We start from the raw sequence: 23,170 nt of genomic DNA on the forward strand, positions 1-23,170 counted from the left end.
ACAAAAAGCATCTTTTTCTCCATAATTGTATGTGTGTGTGTCGGTAGCTGTACCAAGTAGAAGAAAATCTCTAAAATTAACAGTGATGCACTTGAAAGGACAGGGTCTGTTGCCAGGGGATTGGACATGATGGTTAGAATTATGATGAACATTGTGCCAATGTTGTTGAATAATGAATCTCATTGATAATTATGGGGAGTTTGTTTGTTGTATTTTCCCCTGAAATTCACAGGGGAAAGTAAGTGGAATCTTACACAGCTAGGCTGATGGAAGGGAAAACTGCCACAAATATTAAATGCACTCAGAGACTTACAGTCACGGACACAATATAAGCACCAGGACACACTGGGACAAGGACACTCAGGGTCTCCATGTCCCGGGCCTGACCCTCTTACCGGCTGAGCCCTTTATCACATTTTATAACTCACAGGAAGCTCTTCTTATCATAGAAATTCCATTCTATTTGAGACACATCACCTTTATTTTCTTTGTATCACTTGTGGGCATTTTGCTTATTGAAAATGTGTTCTTTATTAGGGATGTTTTTTATACTCACGAATAGTAACACTATCAGGTCTCAGAAACAAGTTTTTTCCTTTGGACAGAAATTAGTCAGTAAATTTCCCAGGGCAGCATGTACTTTCCACACACCCTGGTGCTCCATGGTGTGGGGGAGAGATGTTTACTCAAGTAGAGGGTTGGTACGGAGAAGGGAGAAGATGGGGGAGGAGGGGGAGGTACCTCTGTGGTCCTGCCTGTATCACTGCCCGGGGCTGCACCTGTGGGCGCTCTGATGGAAGGGAGCCCTCTTACCAGAGCCCAGAGGCTGCGTGAGGCATGGTGTGAGACACGAAGCTTCTCTTCACCACGATGCCACTCCAGCCTCACCCATGGATGTGAGGAAGCTGTGTGACCATATCATAAACCTCCATTCACTGAAAGCACAGTGATTTGCTTGAAATATCAGGCTTTTCCTCTGAACCATCATCCCTGCCCCTCAGCACTGTTTTACTGAGAAGGAAAACACTGTCCATTCTAGTTAGAAGACATTGATTTTGCAGGAGCATCCTGACTTTAAAACTTGGGAAAAAATATCCACAATGATTTACAGTAGCAGCTAGATTGTATTTAATTAACCACTTCTCCAATAAAGCTTATTATTTTGTAGTTAGTGAAAGATATGATATTGATGGGTTTCCCAGATGGCGCTAGTGGTAAAGAACCCACCAGCCAATGCAGGAGAGATTTGGGTTCCAACGCTGGGTGGGGAAGATCCCCTGGAGGAGAAATGGCAACCCACCCCAGTATTCTTGCCTGGGGGACCCCATGGACAGAGGAGCCTGGCGGGCTACAGCCCATAGGGTCACAAAGGGGCGGACATGACTGGGATGACTTAGCACAGCACCCGATGTTGGTACCAGCATAGAAGGGAGACGTGAAACCAACACAGGTAACAGGGATTTATAGCTGATGAAAGAATCTGTCACAAAATTCTTTCTGTTCCAGGCTTTACTCTCTTCTAAAAATAAATAGGTAGATACGAAAAAATACATACTACATTACCCTTGGCTCCCTCTGCCAAAACAGAACTTAGCCATTTAAAACTAGTCTTCAGTTCAGTCGCTCAGTCATGTCCAACTCTTTGTGACCCCATGGACTGCCGCACACCAGGCTTCCCTGTCCATCCCCAACTCCCAGAGCTTGCTCAAACTCATGTCCATCAAGTCGGTGATGCTGTCCAACCGTCTCATCCTCTGTCATCATCCCCTTGTCCTCCTGCCCTCAAGCTATTCTTAAACAGCATAAAATTGAAGCTTTCTCTCCAGCACTTGTGGGGGACCAGGCACTGTGCCAGGTTTGGGGCTTGAAAGATTTATCAGGCAAGGTCCCCATTCTCAAAATTTTACAGTGTTGGTGGGGAGACAGGGATGGGGCATATTGGTCTACAGTAGAGACCAGCTCAGATCTACAGCATGGGGGGAGGGGGGACACAAGAAGGGGACTGGAGGCAGGGAAGCCACTGGCATTGGGGTGGGGCTCGGTGAGAGCCTGAAGCCCCAGGCCAGGCGGAGGGGATGATCTGACAGATAGCGATGTGAAGTGTGCATGGAGCCCAGAGAGTGAAGCAGCAGGGAGGGGAGCTCAGCGAGGCAGGCTGCCCACGGTGTGGCCAGAAGCCAAGTTAGGCACTGTCTTTAAAAGATTATGGTTTGACTCATTCAGCCTCCAGAAATGTGTCTTGTGCAACGTTGAGCAAGCAAGCAAGGATTAAGGCAGCATCAGTCATAACAGGTCACAGGGTCCTGGGCAGGAGCCTGATCACCTGGGAGGAGTGACACTGTGATGAGGGGCTGGGTCCCTGCTGACCAGGACAGCGTGTCCTCAGGGACACCCTCTCCAGGACTCTTGGTTCAGTGACAGAGCAAGAAGCAGAGCCATATCCAGAGTGTGGCCGTATTTACATAAAGACAAAAAGGAGGAACAAGGGAGTGAACCTGGGCAATGGCTGAAATGAGCCCAGGCTGTTTTGAGGAAGACAGAGGCTAGAAGTTAGAAGTTCACCCACAGGCGGGGTTGCAGCTGGGAGGTGCCCAGGGAGCCTACCCATCTCCCTGTGACCTTTTCAGTGCCTTTTGAATTTGATGTCAAGTACAGGCTTTCCATAGGAAAATAATTAAATACAATAAAATTGATTTAAAATAGAAACTGAACCACATCTATTCTGTGCACTTAAATTTTTAAATTCAAAAAGCACCCTGGGGGGAAAAAATTGACATAAACAAGAAAAAAGACAAGGGGTACCCCCAAGCCCCCCAAAAAAGCACCTTGGTCTCCATAAAAGAGCAGAGGGAGTAGGGGAGGGGAGGGAAGAAACTCCAGCTCTGAGGGTGCATGTTCCCAGAGGAGACAGGGCAGAGACCCAGCCAGTCCAGCCCCTCCCCTCAGAAGTCCAGGTGGGCCAAGGACGTTAGTATCAGTACTTCCCCCTGGAAGGGGCTCTCCCCCAGGGCTGCCGCTGTTGTCCAGTCATTCAGTCATGTCCGTCTCTGTGACCCCATGGACTGCAGCATACCAGGCCTCCCTGTCCATCACCAACTCACGGAGTTTACCCAAACTCATGTCCATTGAGTCGGTGATGCCATCCAACCATCTCATCCTCTGTCATCCCCTTCTCCTCCTGCCCTCAATCTTTCCCGGCATCAGGGTCTTTTCTAATGAGTCAGTTCTTTGCATCAGGTGGCCAAAGTATTGGAGCTTTAGCTTCAGCATCAGTCCTTCCAATGAATATTCAGGACTGATTTCCTTTAGGATGGACTGGTTGGATCGCCTTGCAGTCCAAGGGACTCAAGAGTCTTCTCCAACACCACAGTTCAAAAGCATCAATTCTTCGGTGCTCAGCTTTCTTTATAGTCCAACTCTCACATCCATACATGACTACTGGTAAAACCACAGCTTTGACTAAACAGACCTTTGTTGGCAAAGTAATGTCTCTGCTTTTTAATATGCTGCCTAGGTTGGTCATAGCTATTCTTCCATGGAGCAAGCATCTTTTAATTTCATGGCTGCAGTCACCATCTGCAGTGATTTTGGAGCCCCCAAAAATAAAGTCTGTCACTGTTTCCATTGTATCCCCATCTATTTGCCATGAAGTGATGGGACTGGATGCCATGATCTTAGTTTTCTGAATGTTGACTTTAAGCCAGCCTATTCACCCTCCTCTCTCACTTTCATCAAGAGATTCTTTAGTTCCTCTTCACTTTCTTCCATTAGAATGGTATCATGTGCATAATTTGAGGTTCTTGATACTTCTCCCAGCAGTCTTGATTCCAGCTTGTGACTCATCCAGCCCAGCGTTTCTCATGATGTACTCTGCATATAAGTTAAATAGGCAGGGTGACAATAGGCAGCCTTGACGTACTCCCTTCCCAGTTTTGAACTAGTCAGTAGTTCCATGTCCTTTTCTCTCCCAGGGCTACCACTGGAAGAAAGTTAGAACCCAAGGGAATCAGGTTTGGTATCAATTCCATCCCATGCTTTCAGCTCACAATCCAAAACAGCGACCAAGTAGTCATGTTCCTGAGATACATGGGATGATGTCTAGCTTGTTTAATTTAATCATTTCAGTTTCTTCTGTATGAAAATACATCCTCCAGATGCTTGCATGCTCAGGCAGAGAAAACAAAGCAGAATTCCACATCCTGTACAGAAATCCACACCCTGAACTGAAATTCCATCTGACTTTGAGGATGGATGTGAATTTGTTTATCAGTTTCAAACTGTGTCAGTAAGAAGACATTTTAGAGTATTTTAAGAGTTTATGTTGTGTTGTTTTTTTTTTCTTCCCCCTTCCCAGGATAGTGAAACTAACAGAGGAGAATATGAAAAGAAGAGAAACACTCGTGACCTTTCCCGGGAGATCTCAGAAGACAGTGATGTGTTTGGTACGTAACATGAAAATGAGAAGATGTGATTTCCTATGGTGATCGTGGGCAAACACATGCTCATTTGGAGAAGGTCTTAATTTTTTAATTACATGAGTGAACTGTGAATCCGTTCTCACTGTTAGAAGAGCAGGCTGTACAGAAACCTGGAGGCTAAGTCCCCTCCATCCACCTCCTGAGAACACCCTTGCATTCTCCGCCCCTATGAGACTGCCCTGGCCACCCTCAGTCCCCGTCTCCATCTTGCTTGTGCTCTTGGTTGGGTTTCACGTGCTGTTTCATGCCCACAGACGCCAGAAATTTCCCAGGTTTCCCCTTGCTATGCGATGTTTTTCTGATCATTTATTTGATCAATTGGGTGTGGACATTAGAAGTGGTAACAGTGCACGTTAAAAATATCTAATGAGGAAGGGCAGTAGTCCCAGGGCCTGGACACGCTGGTGTTTATTTTAAATACCAAGAGTGACTCAGGAGGTGTTGGGAAATATGTTTTCTGTAAAAGTTTACTTACTCGTCGCCCTGGAGATGGAGGTTGCCTCTCACCCCAGGAGTGAACGGGCAGGTTCCCACCAATTTTTGTATATTCACTCTTGGGTCCCCCTCTGCCGCGTGATGGTGACCCTGGGTGACTCGCCCAGAGCCACAGGACAAGCTGGGGTTCGCGCAGACCTGCCCGTAGGTATCGCTCCTTTCTCCACGTGTTTGTATTCCTAGAGGCCAGCTCCTGGTGGCTCGCTTGTCAAAACGGAGGGGCTGTTCTCTGGCTGCTAAGACATACCTTAGCCACTGTCAGCCCTGCCTGCAGGTCTGCAGTCACAGAACCAGGCCTCCCCACAGGGTCTGGCCAGGTCTCTGCTTATTTCTAAGAAGAGTCTCTTCACACTTCACTTGTCAGGCAGGAAAATCCACCCCAGTTTTTTTAATTTTGCTCCTAATCTATCTGCTGTTTTTAAAAAATCCTTTCTTTTTCTGTAATCCCATCCTGTTGAGCAGCACACAAGAAGGATGGAACTAGACAGAGTACCGCTGCCCACTTTCTCAGTGTCTTAAGCTTCCATGAAAATCAACCCAAAGGCCCAGAGATGAAGCCCTGAGGATTAGCATGGTGGAGTCAAGATAGGCAGTTGGGAGAGGAGCCACTGCTTTTTGCTGATTTCCATGGGGGTTTTCTTGGGGCCTGAGCAGCCCAGTGCCTCTTGGTGGTGGGGTTTGCGCTCTATGGGGGCAGAGGAAGTGGGGGGGCAGCCTGCCTGGAGAGCAGCCTGCTTTCCTTAGGGTCTAGAGGGGGGCACAGTCTGTGAGTCTGTACAGAGCCTCTGAGTGTCAGTGACTTTAACACTAAAGCTGCCTGTAATCCTCTAGATTAAAAGGTGTCTTTAGTCTTCTATTCCAACTGCATACGTGTATAAACACATAAAAGAAAATGACAAAACAGAAACGTCCATTTTAGGTTCTACATACGAAGAAGAGCGAGTTTTTAGAGCTGTTTTGGCTAAGCTCACTTATTTTTAAAGTAGGCATCATCTTTATCATTATTCTCCAGGTTAGCTGCTTTTAGGATTATTCGTAACAACATCAGCCTTTTCTTTTGCTATCAGCATGCCCACACACAGTTCTTTTGATATATACATGTGTATAATGTCTGTATGACATGAAAACAATCTATTATAAGCCTTTTCCTTAAGTTATAAATGTGGTATAATTCCTGAAGTACTTTGAAAGGTAGCCCTCTTTAACCTTCTCAGATCCCTCTGCAATTTGGAGAATTTTTTATTATCTAGAGTTGAATGTGAAAACCAATGGAAGCGCAAACATCCCAGTCCAAAGCTAGGTCTGCTTTTTACTGGGAAGAATCGGGCCATCAGCCAGCTTCTGCCTGTCTTGTCGACTGCGCGCGCCCGGTGACTTGAACAGTAAGACCAGCTCAAATATCTGCTGATCTGAGGTTCTGCTCACAGCCCGGGCTCTCAGCCTGTCAGGGTGACCGGGGAGCAGTTCCCTGCTCGTCACCCTCAGGGCAAGAGCCGCTGTCACGGCTGAGTCACGGCCGGGGGTAAGTGTGACCGCAGAGGGGGTGGCCTGGGACAGGACCCTCCCAGGCTCCCCTGCCTCGTGCTCCGCCGTCCTGAGTCACGCAGATGTGGGCCCCGCAGGGCTGTCAGACGTCTGCTTTTGAACTTCATATAACCTCCCGATCCGAATGCCTTCCTGGGGGTCCAAAGACACCCGGCCTAAAGGCTTGGAGTGATGAGGAAGAAAGAGGCTGAAATAATCTTGGCTATCAGTCTTGACTATCTACTCTTGGGGGAAGTATATGTGAATTCTTGTCAAATTTCTGAAGTGTATACAAATGCCATTCCAACGAAATCAGCAACTGGGTCTTTCCCTGACCAGACAGAAACTCCCTAAACACAAGAAGAAACTGTGCTCCCATGATGCACCATGAGCCACGAGTCACCAGCAGCCCCTTAACCACGCTCCTCAGGCTCCTGGGCATCATTCTGTCCACGTGTCAGAGAACTCCGGGGTGGGTGAGGGGTGCGGAGAGGTCATCAGCCTTTTCCTAACCCGAGTCTGCGGAATGCGTGTCCTCGGGGTCGCGGCGGAGGTCAAGGCAGCTCTGTGAGAGTCCTACTTAGAGGCCCGATGGAGAGTTTACAGGCTCTGACTGGTGCTGACCCCACACAGGTGCTGAGTGCCGGGCTCACATGCCTGAAGCCATGAGTTGCACAGCTCCAACCAGAGGGACTTCCTCCGTGTCTGGGGAACACCTGCAGGCTTTCCTGGGCTCAGGCATGTCAGACTCTGTGACCCCATGGACTGTAGCCTGCCAGGCTCCTCTGTCCATGGGATTCTCCAGGCAAGAATACTGAAGGGGGTTGCCATGCCCTCTCCAGGGGATCTTCCCGACCCATGAATCGAACCTGGGTCCCCTGCATTTACCACTGTGCCACCTGGGAAGCCCCAGACTTACTCATCAGTTATATGTACTTTTTCATTTCCTGGGAAATTTTTACTGAATGATTTAGATCTAAGTTAATAACTCATTGGCACGCTCTTGGAAATCTTTGTGTAATTTGTCTTTGGGCCGCAGGTGGCTACACTTGGGACTGTTTTGCCTGGTCACCCAGAGAGGAAGAAACAGTTTAGGACTCAGTCACCCTATGAGAACCATGTGCTGCCTGGGCTTTGGGGAACCAGGGTGTTCTGCGGTGGGACAGTTACCAGGCTTTTTTTGAACCTCATATCCACACACTTGGCACAAACTAGCCTTGTGGTTGGAAATCCAGGCAGGAAAGAAGGTAGATGCTCACCCAACCTCCTCCACCAGCGCTCACTAGTCAGGGGGCTAAAGTAGGGCAGGTGGTTCAGCTGAGGTGGGCAGAAGACTCGGGTCTCCCTGACATGCCCAGAGGACAGAAGTCTCCAAGAGAGGGCAGCCCTGCTCTTTCCAGAGTGACCGTGGTCCCTTCCAGACATGCTGCTCGTCTCAGAGGTCAGAGCAGACGGAGTCCTGTCACGCTGGATGGACACTAGTGCAGCTCACAGGGTCGTGGGATCCTGAGAACGCACCGAGTCAGGTCAGATAATGGAGGTAGAATTGTCCAGGTTCAATGTCTAGGGGGAAAGTACTCATATTAGAAACATCTGAGTATATGCATATAAGTATAAGGACTTCCCTGGTAGCTCAGCTGGTAAAGAATCCGCCTGCAATGCAGAAGACACAGGTTTGATCCCTGGGTCAGGAAGATCTCCTGGAGGAGGGCGTGACAACCCACTCCAGTACTCTTGCCTAGAGAATCCCATGGACAGGGGAACCTGGTGGGCTACAGTCCATGGGGTCACAAAGAGCTGGTCATGACTAAGCAACTAAGGACAGCACAGCACACAGAAGAAAAAAGTTACAAAGCATATACATTGTATATTACTGAGATATATATATATATATATATATTTTTTAAGTGGCATGCGTGCGTGCTAAGTTGCTTCAGTTGTGTCCAATTCTCTGTGACCCATGGACTATAGCCCACCAGGCTCCTCTGTCCATGGGGTTCTCCAGGCAAGAATACTGAAGTGGATTGTCCTCCTCCAGGGGATCTTCCTGACCCAGGGATTGAACCGACATCTCTCACGTCTGCTGCACTGGCAAGCGGGTCCTTTACCACTATTTCAAGTGGATGGAAGCATATACACACATATGTGTAATATATACGTATATATGTGTGTTTTTATTTTACAAGGCCAGAGTTAATTTACTCTGAGAAAGCACACAAAGAAATGAAACATAAAAAAATCAGATGGAGATGAAGTAAGGCCCCACGTACATTTCTTGACTGTACAGCAGTTGCTACAGTTGAATTTGACATTTAACCTAGAGCTTCCCAGCTGCCTGATGGAAGTGAGACCTCGTCAGCTTCTCCTTTTACACAGGAGGTGGCGTCGACTCCCCGCCCCCACCTTTTAGCCGTGTGTTTGGGGCAGTGTCCGTCCTCATCTGTCTGTGTGTCGGCCTCCTCGCCAGCGCGTGGAGATGACAACAGAGCCGCCGCGAGTGAACGCCCCGGGGCTTGCAGGTCCCCCCACCCCGTCTGCCGCAGTGACAGCTGTTGTTTTCAGACAGACGTCTGTGTGTGCTCCTCAAAGGAAGCAGAGCTGTAGTTAGCACACTGCGAGGGTGTTTTCCTGTTTAAACTGTTGTCGCAGGCGATCAGGTGGCAGTCAGCGACCTCAAGGTATTTTTACGGCTTGTTGGTGATTCGTTTCATATGCAAATAGTGATCAGCTGGATAATGAGTTTCCTCTCGGCTCAAGTTGCCCTTGGTGCCAGAGCCCAGGGCCGCTCTGCATCAGGGAGCAGTAGCGGGCTCCCCACTGGACGGGGAGGACTTGTGAGCTCTGTGCAGCCCGAGATAACACCCGGCCGTTTGTCTACTCTGCCGCAGACAGATATTGCCCTAAGAATTTTCATGTAGCATTAAAAAAAAAAGTTGCACTTTTTTTTTAATTTCCAAGAATCTTCCACAAGGAAATCTTTTTGATATGCTATTTAAGTGATATTTAATATATTATGATAATTGGATTGAGTTACAAAATCCATAAGTAGCAGGCATTACTGATCTGAAATTCTGTCTCAGTTCAGTAACGAATGCAGGTGAGGGAGCCTACTCTTTCCTGCCCAGCAGACTCAGCTCAGTCCCTCCCAGACAGCATCTGTGTCCTTCAGAAACAATCACTGCACAACTTCTTCCCCGAAATATTTGAGGGCAGCCTTAATGAGCTGCTGACTATGAGCCTGACTATGACTTCGTATCTAGACAAGCGATAGAATCAGTATCCTGTGAGTGCATCTCTGGGGTAGATAAAAACCACAGAATCAAAGTCACAAGTGAAGAGAAGAGTGAAGAAGAAAATTGAAGAAGAAAAGAAGTGAAGAGAACTCAAAGGAATGTTAGAAATCATCCTGTCCACCCGCTCACTGTGTCCATAAGAGTCTGACTGCCCGGACAGGGAAGACAGAGGTGGAGCGAGACACAGGATGGCAGCCCAGGGATCCGCCCTGCTCTGAGCCCCACCAGGAGAACAGGGGCTTATCCGGGATGGTCCTTAGGGAAAGAGGCACCACTCATTTGACAGATTTGTTAGAGCAGTGAAACATCGTAGGTTATCACTTCTCTGTGCATTTGACTGAATATGATGATACCTTGTGTCTTTAAAGTACTCAGTTGTGTTCAATTCTTTGCAACCCCATGGACTGTCACGGGCCAGGCTCCTTTGGCCATGGGATTCTCCAGGCAAGGATATTGGAGCAGGTTGCCATGCCCTCCTTCAAGGAATCTTCCCAACCCAGAGATCAAACCAGGATCTCCTGCACTGCCAGGCGGATTCTCTACCACTGAGCCACCTGGGGGAGAAGGCCATGGCACCCCACTCCAGTCCTCTTGCCTAGAAAATCCCATGGACGGAGGAGCCTGGTAGGTTGCAGTCCATGGGGTCGCAAAGAGTCGGACACGACTGAGCGACTTCACTTTCACTTTTCACTTTCATGCATTGGAGAAGGAAATGGCAACCCACTCCATTGTTCTTGCCTGGAAAAGCCCAGGGACGGCGGAGCCTAGAGGGCTGCCGTCTAAGGGGTCACATAGAGTCAGATGCGACTGAAGTGACAGCAGCAGCAGCAGAGCCACCTGGGAAGCCCTGTCTTTTAAGTACATTTCTCCTTGTAGTTCCCAGGCAGTCCTCTGGGGGCACTCTCCCCACTCTCAGTTGTGTTTATTTCTGGCTGAGGCCCCCCATTGGAAAAGACCCTGATGCTGGGAAAGATTGAAGGCGGGAGAAGGGGACGGCAGAGGTTGAGATGGCTGGATGGCATCACCAATGCGATGGACATGAGTGTGAGTAAACTCGGGAGTTGGTGATGGACAGGGAGGCCTGGCGTGCTGCGGTCCATGGGGTTGCAAAGAGTCGGACATGACTGAGCGACTGAACTGAACTGAGGCCCGCAGCTCCCAGAGGTGCTCGGGTGACGCCCTCAACGTGAGCGGAGGTTCGTTTTCTGTCTGTAGGGTGTCAGGTCTGCTCTGCCGCCTCCACCCAAGCTGCTGGACCGATGTCCTGGCCTCTGGGATCATCTTGTTTCTTGAGTGAGGCTGCATCACCTGGCAGCTGGGAGTGTGGAGCAGACCTCTGGGCGGGGGGGTCAGCCTCTATGCGCTCCGGTTACCGTGTGGAAGGGACTCCGAGCACCTCAGAGCTCCAGGCTGTCGTGAGGGGTCATCAAAGTTAAACAGTCAGAAAGAGGCCGGATCAGTGCCCAGGGCAGATGCTGAGCCAGGCAGGCAGTGGCCCTCAGCCCGTCCATCCGGGCAGCCTACCTGAAGCCCCCATGACCTTTAACTAGTCCACATAAAAACGTGATATTCAATCACATGTATAGTATTTAAGTTAAGTGGGTGTGGCTGTGTGTCCGCTCCCTGTTTCTGGGTTTTCTGCTCTGAGCCTCGTTTTCCTAAAGATGAAGTAGATCATCAGAGGAAAACAACAGAAGAGAAAGGGGCGTCTAGCAATAACTCACCGAGGTCTCCAGGAGTCTGAGCACCAACTTATTCCTTTGTCCCTTTCCTTCGAGGACAGGGTGGGCCATGTTGCTGTTGTGTTCTCTGCTGACAGTGCTGGTCTACAGCCTCCAGCATCCGCATAAGCTCGTCTTGCTTACTCACCATGCTGGGTGTAAGTCACTCAGTCGTGTCTGACTCTTTGCAACCCTATGGACCATAGCCCGCCAGGCTCCTCTGTCCATGGGATCCTCCAGGCAAGAGGATTTCCATGCTCCTTCTGGAGTGGGCTTCCATGCCCTCCTCCAGGGGATCTTCCCCACCCAGGGATCGAAGCTGTGTCTCTTGTGTCTCCTGTATTAGCAACAGGTTCTTTACCACTAGCACCACCTGGGAAGCACTTACTGGCTGGCCAGCACTGACTTGGCACCTGTCAGGGCACGTGGTTCAGGCCGCCAGCACGCTCACCTGGATCCCTCCAGGAGCCCGGCCTCCATCCTCAGCGCTCATCACCCCTGCTCGCAGCCCTCCAGCCTCCCCATACCCCTGGGGCCCTGCAGGCCGGCACTCCCTGCCCCACCCCCACCTACTCCTGGCTTCTGGGGCTCAGGACCTTTGCCCGGGCAGCCCTTCCCCAGGCCTCCGCACCCAGGTGACCAGCCCCCTCAGAAGAGAGCGGCACGGGGACGGGGGCTGTGCCAGCCCCGGAAACGAGCCCTCAGCCCTCAGAGCTCGGTGTCATCACTTGAGCTGTGTCACAGCCCACCGAGGGTGGGCTCCCTGTCTGCAGTGACTCAGGGGCGGCAGGCAGCTTCCACCCGAGGGCTGGGACCCGGGGCCACGTCCCTGAGGGGACAGCGCCCTTCATGGGTACTGAGGGTCCGTGGGCCCGCTCTGGCTGCAACCGTCCAGTGGGGGTTGGCATCTCATGTGTCATCTGCCTCCCAGAGCCTGACCAGTGGCCCTCGGAAGAGCTCGGTCACCTGGTGGATGACGGAGGGGTGGGTGGGACCCAGAACCCTGCCCCCCGCCCCTCCTCTCTCTAAGGCACCTTTGCAAACTGCGGCTTTTCACCAAGGACGCCGCCGCCAGTGTGACCGCCAGCCTGAGCCCTTTACTCCTGAGGCTTTCTGCCCGTGGTGGGTGGCGGCTGAGTGAGTGGCTACCGAAGTGGGCCAGGGTGTGGGCAGGGCCGGGGGGACCTGGACGTGGGAGGGGCTGGGGGGGGGGGGGCTGGATGTGGGCGGAGCCGGGGGGGGGGCCTGGACGTGGGAGGGGCTGTGAGGGACCTGGACGTGGGAGGGGCCGGGGGGGGGGGCTGGATGTGGGCGGAGCCAGGGGGGACTGGACGTGGGCGGGGCCGGGGGGGGGCCTGGACGTGGGAGGGGCTGTGAGGGACCTGGACGTGGGAGGGGCCGGGGGGGGGGGGGCCTGGATGTGGGCGGAGCCAGGGGGGACTGGACGTGGGAGGGGCTGTGAGGGACCTGGACGTAGGAGGGGTCGTGGGGCGGCCTGGATGTGGGCGGAGCCGGGGGGGGGGCCTGGACGTGGGAGGGGCTGTGAGGGACCTGGACGTGGGAGGGGCCGGGGGGGGGGGGCCTGGATGTGGGCGGAGCCAGGGGGGACTGGACGTGGGAGGGGCTGTGAGGGACCTGGACGTGGGAGGGGCCGGGGGGGGGGGGCCTGGACGTGGGCGGGGCCGGGGGGGGCCTGGACGTGGGAGGGGCTGTGAGGGACCTGGACGTGGGAGGGGCCGGGGGGGGGGGGGCCTGGATGTGGGCGGAGCCAGGGGGGACTGGACGTGGGAGGGGCTGTGAGGGACCTGGACGTGGGAGGGGCCGGGGGGAGGGGGCCTGGATGTGGGCGGAGCCAGGGGGGGGGCCTGGACGTGGGAGGGGCTGTGAGGGACCTGGACGTGGGAGGGGCCGGGGGGGGGGGGGCCTGGATGTGGGCGGAGCCAGGGGGGGACTGGACGTGGGAGGGGCTGTGAGGGACCTGGACGTGGGAGGGGCCGGGGAGGGGGGGCCTGGACGTGGGAGGGGCTGTGAGGGACCTGGACGTAGGAGGGGTCGTGGGGCGGCCTGGATGTGGGCGGAGCCGGGGGGGGACTGGACATGGGCGGAGCCAGGGGGGGACTGGACGTGGGAGGGGCTGTGAGGGACCTGGACGTAGGAGGGGTCGTGGGGCGGCCTGGATGTGGGCGGAGCCGGGGGACTGGACGTGGGAGGGGCCGGGGTCCTGGATGTGGGAGGGGGCGGGGGGACTGGACGTGGGCGGAGCCGGGGGGCAGGTGACTGCCTGTTTGCTGGGATGTCCGAGCACGCCCCCTGGGGGCCCTCAGCGCCATGCCTCCCGTGCCGACTGTGGTCCAGGCGGGAGTGAGGCCCCCTGTGCCCCGCGGCGAGCTGGCGGGGCCTCGGCCCGCACCAGTGGTCAGATGGGCAAAGGCCCGCAGCCGGCTGCCCGGGCGCTCCCCCGCTGGCCCTGGCTTGTGGAATAGCATGTGCTGCTCAGAGTCACTTGAGGCCATCAGACTCACAAAAGGACAACGGAACCATTTCCAGAACAAAAGGGGACACAGGCCACACTGGCACAAATAGCCGCTGTGAGGGGCTGGCGGGTGGACGGCCCCGCATCCAGCCGAGGTCGGGGGCCTCAGAAGTCCCGCACCTCCTCGTGGCCCCTTTCCCCTCATCCACACCACTCTTGTGACTGGTGAGCCTGGTGGGTCTCGGGTCCCTACCTCGAAAGTACCCACGTTTGGTTTCCATCAGGAAAAGGGATCATGTCCAATCACCACCTCAAGCTGACCTGAACTCGCAACGTGGCCTCAGGAGCTGGCATGTGGCTGGGGTGCTGTCGCCTCCGGTTCTGGGGTTAACTGGAGACCCTCCTCCTCAAGGCCGAGTTACTGGCAGGGCAGGGCAAGTTCGCCTGTCTGGGCGGGTGGTCCTCCTCCCGCCAGTTCGGGAGGTGGCCATGGCCTTGTCTGTTCTTATTCCCGTGTAGGAAGGGCTCCGTGTCCTCCAGGAATCTCTGAGGGGTGGGTCCACCTTCCCTCGTTCTCACGAAGGCTGTTATGTTCAGTTCGGTCGCTGGGTCCTGTTGGACTCTTTGTGACTCCATGGACTGTAGTCCCCCAGGCTCCTCTGTCCATGGGATCCTCCAGGCAAGAGTACTGGGTAGCCATTCCCTTCTCTAGGGGATCTTCCCGACCCAGGGTTGGAACTCGCATCTCTTATGTCTCCTGCACTGGGGAGAAGGGTGGTGGGTGCTCGCACACACTTTCGCAGGAGTGTCTGTTTTGCTCGCGCACAAGCGCGGTTCCATCTCTGCAAACGTTCATGAGGAGCCATTACATCAGCCTCACTAGCAGACAGCTCCGAGGCTCCTAGACACCAAGGGACCCTGGATTTTTATTTCATATAAATGAAGTATGATATTTAGGAGATACACACACATTATCATCTGTAGTTAACGTGCAATCTGGCCCAGCAAATTGAATGTGCAGATCATTAAGTATTTTGAATATTTTGTTAACAGCGTGTATCAATAAAGTGCTGTATGTCCCTGACATGAATGTTAGATCTGTGCACAGGCTGGCCACAAACTCCTGCTTCAACTTTGCTGCTGGATTTTCCAAGCGGTACCTTCCTGCCCCATGCACTTTTAGTAACGTGTTCTGTTGCTACCTCAGAACAAATATGTTTCAGTCCTTGCAGTTGTTGGGGAACGTGGGTCTCCTGTTTCCTACATTTCACCCACTTGCCATCACTCAAGCAATTTCTCTGTGTTTTTTTCTAATAGAAAAAGAGATTAAATTCATGAGAGTAATTTTTTAAGCTGACAGTGGCCTTGCTACAGAAGAAGGAATGTATTGAAAAGTATGGGATTTTGTGATTGTTTATCCCAGTGATCCTAGTCCTTGTAGGAACACTCTAACCTGCAGAGGTTGGCAGAAGTGACCCCAGAGGTCGGAGGTCCGTGGTCGTGGTGCAGGCGCTTTCTGTTAGGAAACCTGTCTTTTAAATGTCTCCATGGGGTGGCTGTCCTCAAGCCTCGCTGCTAGCTTGCTGTAGTCAGATACTGCCAAAACTGATCAGTTAATGCCGTGATCAGGGTTGCCTTGTCCGTGGTCTCTGCTGTTTGTGTGGAGGTTGGGGAGGCCAGGCCAGGGTCCTCTGTCTGCCTGCTGCTCTCAGAGACTGCTTTATCCCCACCTGTCACCTGTTTCCTCCAGCCATCACTGTGTCCCTTCTCTAATGAGAAAGAATAAGCAGATTAACTCCCGACACGTGAGCTGATTACTTAGGACACACGATTGTAATATATCAAGAGCATATCCATCCACTGATCAATATATCCAAAGGTATCTTGTTACAAAGGGCATCCTTTAACCTTGGGAGTGCGTGTGAACACCTACACACCTACAGACACACACACATACACACACACAGATGACAACAACAGCAACAAAAATACAACCATCATAACCACTGTTGTTAAGGAAACAGACATTTCCATTTCTTCGAAGCACATTTACTTAAAAAGAAAAAATTAGAACTCTATTTAATGAATGTTTTTCTTCTCTTCTTTTAGTTTAACTTGATTTTAGCATTTCAGATCTGATCTTGTCTATTGACACATCACATAATCCTGGGTTTCCTAAGGTGTGAGCAAGAACCCCCTCAGTGGAGATGCTGCAGGCCAGGTGGGGAGGTGAGCACAGCGCAGCAGTAGGGAGGCCGCCCCCCACTCCAGGGAGGGTCCAAGCAGGGGTCTGGCCTCTATGGGGGCCTCCATGAGTCCTGGGGTCTCTCTGAGCCATCCCTGCAATGTCAGACCAACATGACCATTACCAGGTGTCGCCTCTGAGCAGCCTGGTGCCAGGAGGCCGTGCACGGCACGGGGCTGGTGGCTGGATGCTGCGAGCAGGGTTCTCGGGGGGGTGGGAGGCTGACACTTGGAGCGCAATAGAAAGGGGAGTCTGCACACAGTTTTTGTTTGGCCTTTGGCTCATCAATAGTGAGTGGGCGCCGAGGTCTCCTCTGTCCTTGAGGATCAGAGAGGCCAGCCCTGGAGGATGCCACAGGTCCGTGACAAGGCTGCAGAGCTGCCGGCTGCAGGTGTGGAGGAGCTGTGAGGGCAGGGCTGGCCCTGGCTCCTCGCACTTGCCTTTCCAGACGTTCCCTGGGTCACAGCTCCTCGCTCTGGGGCCTCACAGAACCACGTCCCAGGATCTCGCCTCCCTCTCTGCATCCTCCAGTTGCCCTCTCTGTCGGCCCCCTGGGCATCGCCCCGGGTCAGCGAGGTGCTGGCCCTGCGACGTCCACGGGGCCAAGGGGCGGGCAACTTGTCCTGAGAGGTCAGGGTCAGCTCATCAAGGTGAAGAGCCTGAAATACCTCCGTCACCTCGACTTGAAACTGGGCAGCATAGCAGGTACCGTTGGCATCTGCTGGTGTCCAGGGAGGGGACTCACACCCTGGCGGGGTGGGGTTTTCATGGGGAGGGGACTCACACCCTGGCAGGGTGGGACTTGCAGGGCCACAAGGGTGGCTCGAGGATCAGCAGAGCCGGGAATTCAGAAGCTCGGACGCTCCTGATGCCAGCAGTGCCAGGCAGTGGTGGGAGTCAGGGTCAGGGAACGTTCGGGTGGTGACTGGGCAGGGTCCAGACCCGGGAGCCCACAGGAATGGCGCTGGTTGACCTGAGGGATCCTTGGCCCAAAGGTCTGGACGTGACAGTGATGCAGGTTAACGCAGGGTCTAGACAGATGTGGACAGATCAGCCCCCAGGGGATCCGAGTCCCTCCTCCCTCTGCTGAGGGTCCCCCTGGAAAGTGCTCGGATGAGCTCACATCCCTCACACCACAGCACGGGCAGCAGCTCAGTGCTCACCAGGTACAGAGCATTCACAGAGACTAAACGCTTCGTCCCTAGCAGCCACTTTCTAAGGATGACATTTCATGCACTGCATTTAGACACATGTAGAGATTCAGGCCAGAAAGTACATTGCAGCCTGCTCCAGACCTGCTTGAGCAGTGCTGGCCTGGGTGATCACAGGTGAGCACAGGTGCTGGCCTGGGTGATCACAGGGGAGCGAGGGTGCTGGCCTGGGTGGCCACAAGTGATGAGATTGCTGGCCTGGGTGATCACAGGGGAGCGAGGGTGCTGGCCTGGGTGATCACAAGTGATGAGGACACTGGCCTAGGTGACCACAGGTGAGCGCAGGTGCTGGCCTGGGTGATCACTGGTGATGAGGACGCTTGCCTGGGTAACCACAGGTGAGCACGGGTGCTGGCCTGAGTGATCACAGGTGAGTGTGGGTGCTGTCCAGGTTGAGCACAGGTGACTGGGTGATCACAGGTGAGCGAGGGTGCTGGCCTGGGTGATCACAGGTGATGAGGACGCTTGCCTGGGTGACCACAGGTGAGCACGGGTGCTGGCCTGAGTGATCACAGGTGAGTGTGGGTGCTGTCCAGGTTGAGCACAGGTGATGAGATGCTGGGTGATCACAGGTGAGTGAGGGTGCTGGCCTGGGTGATCACAGGTGATGAGGATGCTGGGTTATCACAGGTGAGTGAGGGTGCTGGCCTGGGTGATCACAGGTGAGCATGGGTGCTGGCCTGCGTGACCACAGGAGTGAGCGTGGGTGCTGGCCTGGGTGACCACAGGTGATGAGGATGCTGGATGATCACAGGTGAGCAGGGGTGCTGGCCTGGGTGATCACAGGTGATCGCGGGTGCTGGCCTGGGTGACCACAGGTGAGCATGGGTGCTGGCCTGGGTGACCACAGGTGAGCATGGGTGCTGGCCTGGGTGACCACAGGTGAGTGTGGGTGCTGGCCTGGGTGATCACAGGTGATGAGGATGCTGGGTGATCACAGGTGAGCGTGGGTGCTGGCCTGGGTGACCACAGGTGAGTGTGGGTGCTGGCCAGGGTGACCACAGGTGATGAGATGCTGGGTGACCACAGGTGAGCGTGGGTGCTGGCCTGGGTGATCACAGGTGATGAGGATGCTGGGTGACCACAGGTGATGAGGATGCTGGGTGACCACAGGTGATGAGATGCTGGGTGACCACAGGTGAGCGAGGTAATGACAGCACCTTGCTCCCCAGGACTCGCCTCCCTGCCTGGCAGGTTGCACTGTTCATTGTTCTTCCAACTCCTCAGAAACCAGGGTCCCTCAAAAGTAGTCCAGGACTTGTAACAAATGATGCCAGATTGTATCTGAAATGAAAATGTTAAATGTCACAGTGAGATTAAGGGAGATCAATTTTTCTTCAATTTTGCAGAACTTCATAATACACCCATGTGTATTGTGTATGAATTTATTTTCATGATATGGAAATATTGACTTTCTACATATGGTAATTTCCTTATGAAATTATCAAATTATTCAAAGTTATACCACACAATATAGATTATCATAAGCAGCCATTTTGTTTAATTTCAGAATTTTCAGAAATAAGTGTTTTCATGTGTCTACCTTTATTGCATGAGTAGACAGGGAATATTTTCTATTTCTTCAGTCAGATACTTGATAAAATGTACATGGTGTCTGATTATATGGTCATGATAAATTGTTTAAAAACAATTTGTGAAAAAGGAGCTAAACAAACCAAAAAACCATGAAACTGTCAGCACACCCTTAACTAAAACAATGTGTATATGGGGACAGTTAAAGCAGCAGATAAAGACAGTTTACCTGAGACCATTTTTATAACTGGTATCTTGGAATGTTTCCTTTATTTCCAGTTATCTGTTGCATCACTTTTCTTCATCTGAAAAATCATGTCTTACTGCCTGAGAGTTTTTTTAAAGTATTTCGCTGACCATTTCTTCCCTTGCAGAGTGTTCAAGTTATTTTTATCCTTAAAAAGAGCAGTGGCTGACACTGGCTGGCACCAGACTGGCGCTGGGAGGTGCTGGGAGGCGCCTGTGAAAGGCAGACGTTGTGCGAGGCACTGCCATCTCTGCCGCTAGACGTTTGACACCATTGTTCCCTAGGCTCCCGGGGACCGACAGGGCAGCGGGGCAGATCTGTGCCCGAGGGGAGACCTCTGCATCGCGCTCTCAGTTACTGAAACGCCCGAGAGAAAACCTATCGATTGTGTTTTGCAGAGTGAGCCGTGGACAATGCTGGGCCCCTAGGCTCTTAGAGGCCACTCACTGGACCCTGCAGGTGGTCCTTTCGTTTCTAAAGCCAGCGACATGATCCCCATCCTTCCTGTACCTAGATCTCTCTCCCTGGCCTCAGTCTGTGTCTCCAGATGGAGAAGACTCTGCCTTCCAGAGGCTCCTGTGGTTAGTGAAATAGTCCAGAGAACCTCTGCTTTGCCATAAATACACCTTATCATGTTCACGGGTTCCACACACACAGAGAGGAGGGATTATACAAGGGATTATATTCACGATTATCTTCACGATTGGGACCCATTCTTAGCATTCTGCCCGCACAGGCATGAAATGAATATTGGATGGATGGATCGATAGATGTGTGGATGCGTGGACGGATGGATGGATGGATGGGTGGGTGAATGTATGGACGTGTGCATGGATGGATGGATAGATGGATGGATGAGTGCACGTCTGGATGGATGGGTGGGTGGATGTGTGGATGAGTGGATGGATGGATAGATAGATGGATGGATGTGTGGATGGATGGACTGATGGATAGATAGATGGATGGATGGATGGATGTGTGGATGAGTGGATGTGTGGATGGCTGGATGTGCAGATGGGTGGTTGGGTAGGTGGATGGATGGTGGATGGAAAACTGGGATTTTCCACAAGGTATTCCCAAGCTAGTTTTGCAACATAAAAATAGTAACAGTGACAAAATCCCCTGGCATTAACAACATGTTGTTTTATGCTCCTCGCGTGTTGTCAGAACAATGACATGAGAGGGCACCACATATTTGTTCAGTGTTGCAAATGAGATGCCCAAGGCTTTAGGAGCTTAAATCACGTGGTCAAGGTCACATAGAAAGTGGTGGTACCATCAGTCAGAGCCTGTTGGCTTTGACCCCAGCAGACTCTAGCCCTGCCGTCCAAGTTCAGTTTACCCCTACCAGCGTTAGGGGGCCTTTGCCAGCTAGTTTGCTCCCAGCCGACATGGCAGTGGTGCAGCCGCAGGGGTCTGCTCGGGGTCACCGTGAGACCCCCCAGGAGGCTGCACAAGGGACGGAGCCCTGTGAACACCAGGCCCTTCGGAATCACTGTCTTGACAGCAGCTGGATTTGGGGAGCCGGGCGTTCGATGCAGGTTTGGGGAGGAGGGCGGGTGGCCTCCCACCCGCCCCGCTTCTGCTCCGGCTCTGCGTGGGGCTCCCTCACCCATGACCCCATCCCCGCCGTGGGAGGGTTCCAGGGGCCAGCTATTTAGAGTAAATAAAAACTGTATGTTCTGTGTCTACAAAGGAGGCATTCGTGTGAGGTGGGTGGGCTGATAAGACGCGTCTGTGGCAGAGTTGTCAAGAAACCTCTGCGGGCGGCCGCATGCCTCTCATAGAAGCAGAGTCTGCCCCTGCATGACCACGGCCACAACCATGGGCCTTCTTGTTCCTCCGCCCTCCCTGGTGACCCTGAGCGCTAAGTGCCAGGGACAGAAGTATTCCACAAACAAGGGGAGTCCTCTTCGCCCTGGCCCACACTAGCAAATTCCAGGCTCCTTGGGCCCCGCCGGCCCCCCTGCAGGAGCAGCCCAGTCCCATCAGAGACACGCAGGTGCCCGGGCCCGCCTGCTCGGGTGGGCGGCTTGGCACGCATGGCCACTGCCTGTGAGGGGCGGCTCCCTCCTGCCCTTCATCCCTCTGGACCACGCGCTGTCCCCGTCGTTTTCACCTGAGGTTCCGTCCAAGGCCTTGAGCTCACAGCCTGGTTTGTGGCCATTGGTTTAAGGCAGCCCCTGGCAGGACAGGGACTGAGTGCCTGGGCCGAACTCTGGTCCAGCCTGGCGGTCTCTCGGGCAGAGCCCGCGGGCTGCTCTGTGAGGCCAGCACCTGGGGCCCGTCTCAGGGAGGAAGGGCACGGCATCTGTGTTTAACCCAAACCCGGCAGGCCCCATGCCTGGTGGCAGGGAGGTGCCTTCACTCCCACCGGGATGGAGAGAGACTGGCAGCCCACAGACAGGGTGGGCAGGATGCTTTCTTGTGTGGGCAGTCCCGTGAGATGAGACGAGATGTTCTTCTGTTGGATCACGTGTATCGGCAGGCCCGGTGTTAGCCCCACTAAGAGCAAAGTGACCTGGGCATTTGAGCAGTTTCACACCATCAACCATCATCTGGCCAGGGCCCAGGTCCACCAGACAAAACCACATCTGCCTCCTTTACAGTCGCTTCCCTGGACTCTGTTCTGGGGGGACAGATGCCTGCGGAAGGAGGCTGGGGTTCTGAGTGGTCTCTGCTGGACCGGGAAGGGGTGGGTGGGGTGAGACCACGCGTCTGCAAAGCTCTGCAGTGAGACTCCTGCAACAGCACGTCCAACCCATCCTCCCACCACAGAAGCCAGTGGAGAATCCAAATCTACAAAGACCACTTGAGAAAGTCATGTTGTCCATCAGTTTCGAGTTCTGAGCTTCTGCTTGGTTTTTTCTGGGCTGTGGGATACCTAGTCACCTTCTCTTGGTTTTTTTGGACCTAAGATCTCTTCTGCAACAGGCTGGAGTGTTGGATAACTTCTTAGGTTCCTCACCGTCTCTGTCTCCCTTAAGGTTTTCTTGACTCTCCAGAACGGTCTATGACCTCAAATGGCCTGCCCCCACCTTCTGATCCAGGTTGCCCACCCTGAAGGACCTGCTCTAGGGGTCACACATTCAGCAGGTCACTTGTCCGAGAGAAAGAGGGCCTAGAACCGTGATCTTTGTGCTAACCTGCATTGTACAGGGGCGTGGATGGTCTCAGTAATCTTTAAGAGAACATTGACGGAGGAAATATGGATGGGAAGTGTAAGTTGTAAAGCATGAGTGTAAAAGCAGCAAGTGGAAGACCAGGTCCCTAAAGATTTCCTCTGCTTTTGTGGGTTCCACGCTGGTCCTCTTAGTGAGAAACAAAGGATCTGTATGAACAGTTACAACAGCAGCGCCTTGCGGTCCACTGGGGCCTTGGATTCCTTTCTGGAGAACACTTCCTAATGCGACTGTGAGTGGGAAACCAGATGGCGAATCAGTACAGGAGAAACGGCCGCGCGCCAGGCCAGGGGCCTCCAGCCGCTCTGAAGCCCGCCTTCGTGCATTTACAGGAAAGTGCCCAAGTGCCCCAGAGCCCCGTGCCCACCCCGGCCCGGGAAGGAGAGGGCCCCATTCCATGCAGGGTCACTGTGTGACCCGTCTCCAGGTAGTTTCTGCCTTGGGTACCATGGACGTTACAGCAGGGCGGGGATGGCAGAGCGGGGCCCCGTGACCTCAGTGGGCCTCCTAAGCGCTGCCTGAGCTTCTGAGAACCTTGGTGCCAGCAGCTCGAATGTGAACTGTGTGGGCCTCAACAGCTCCTTAGACAGTGGTCTGCACTCGCCGGCACTCAGGCCCTGGGAGAGATACCAGGGAACGATTGGGGGTGGCTCCCTGTGGGCCGTCCACAGGAGACTGCACGGGAACGTGTGTCAGACCCGCCAGGGAGAGACGGCAGAGACGGTGGGAACCCATGGCCCTGAGCCAGAAAAGAACCTGTGCTGGGGC

At 53.4% G+C, this 23,170-nt stretch overlaps 1 protein-coding gene across 3 annotated transcripts in view; it reads left to right on the forward strand.

Moving 5' to 3' along the window:
• The window catches only part of MBP (myelin basic protein), a 103,834-nt gene that overhangs the window by 37,803 nt on the left and 42,861 nt on the right, over positions 1 to 23,170 (forward strand). For all 3 annotated transcript variants that reach the window (XM_061131229.1, XM_061131228.1, XM_061131230.1), the window contains one exon: positions 4,355 to 4,442. In XM_061131229.1, the coding sequence (XP_060987212.1) occupies positions 4,355 to 4,442 (88 nt within the window). The remainder of the gene's footprint in view (positions 1 to 4,354; positions 4,443 to 23,170) is intronic.

Source organism: Dama dama, chromosome 27 (assembly GCF_033118175.1).
Source record: "Dama dama isolate Ldn47 chromosome 27, ASM3311817v1, whole genome shotgun sequence".
Classification (NCBI taxonomy): domain Eukaryota; kingdom Metazoa; phylum Chordata; class Mammalia; order Artiodactyla; family Cervidae; genus Dama; species Dama dama.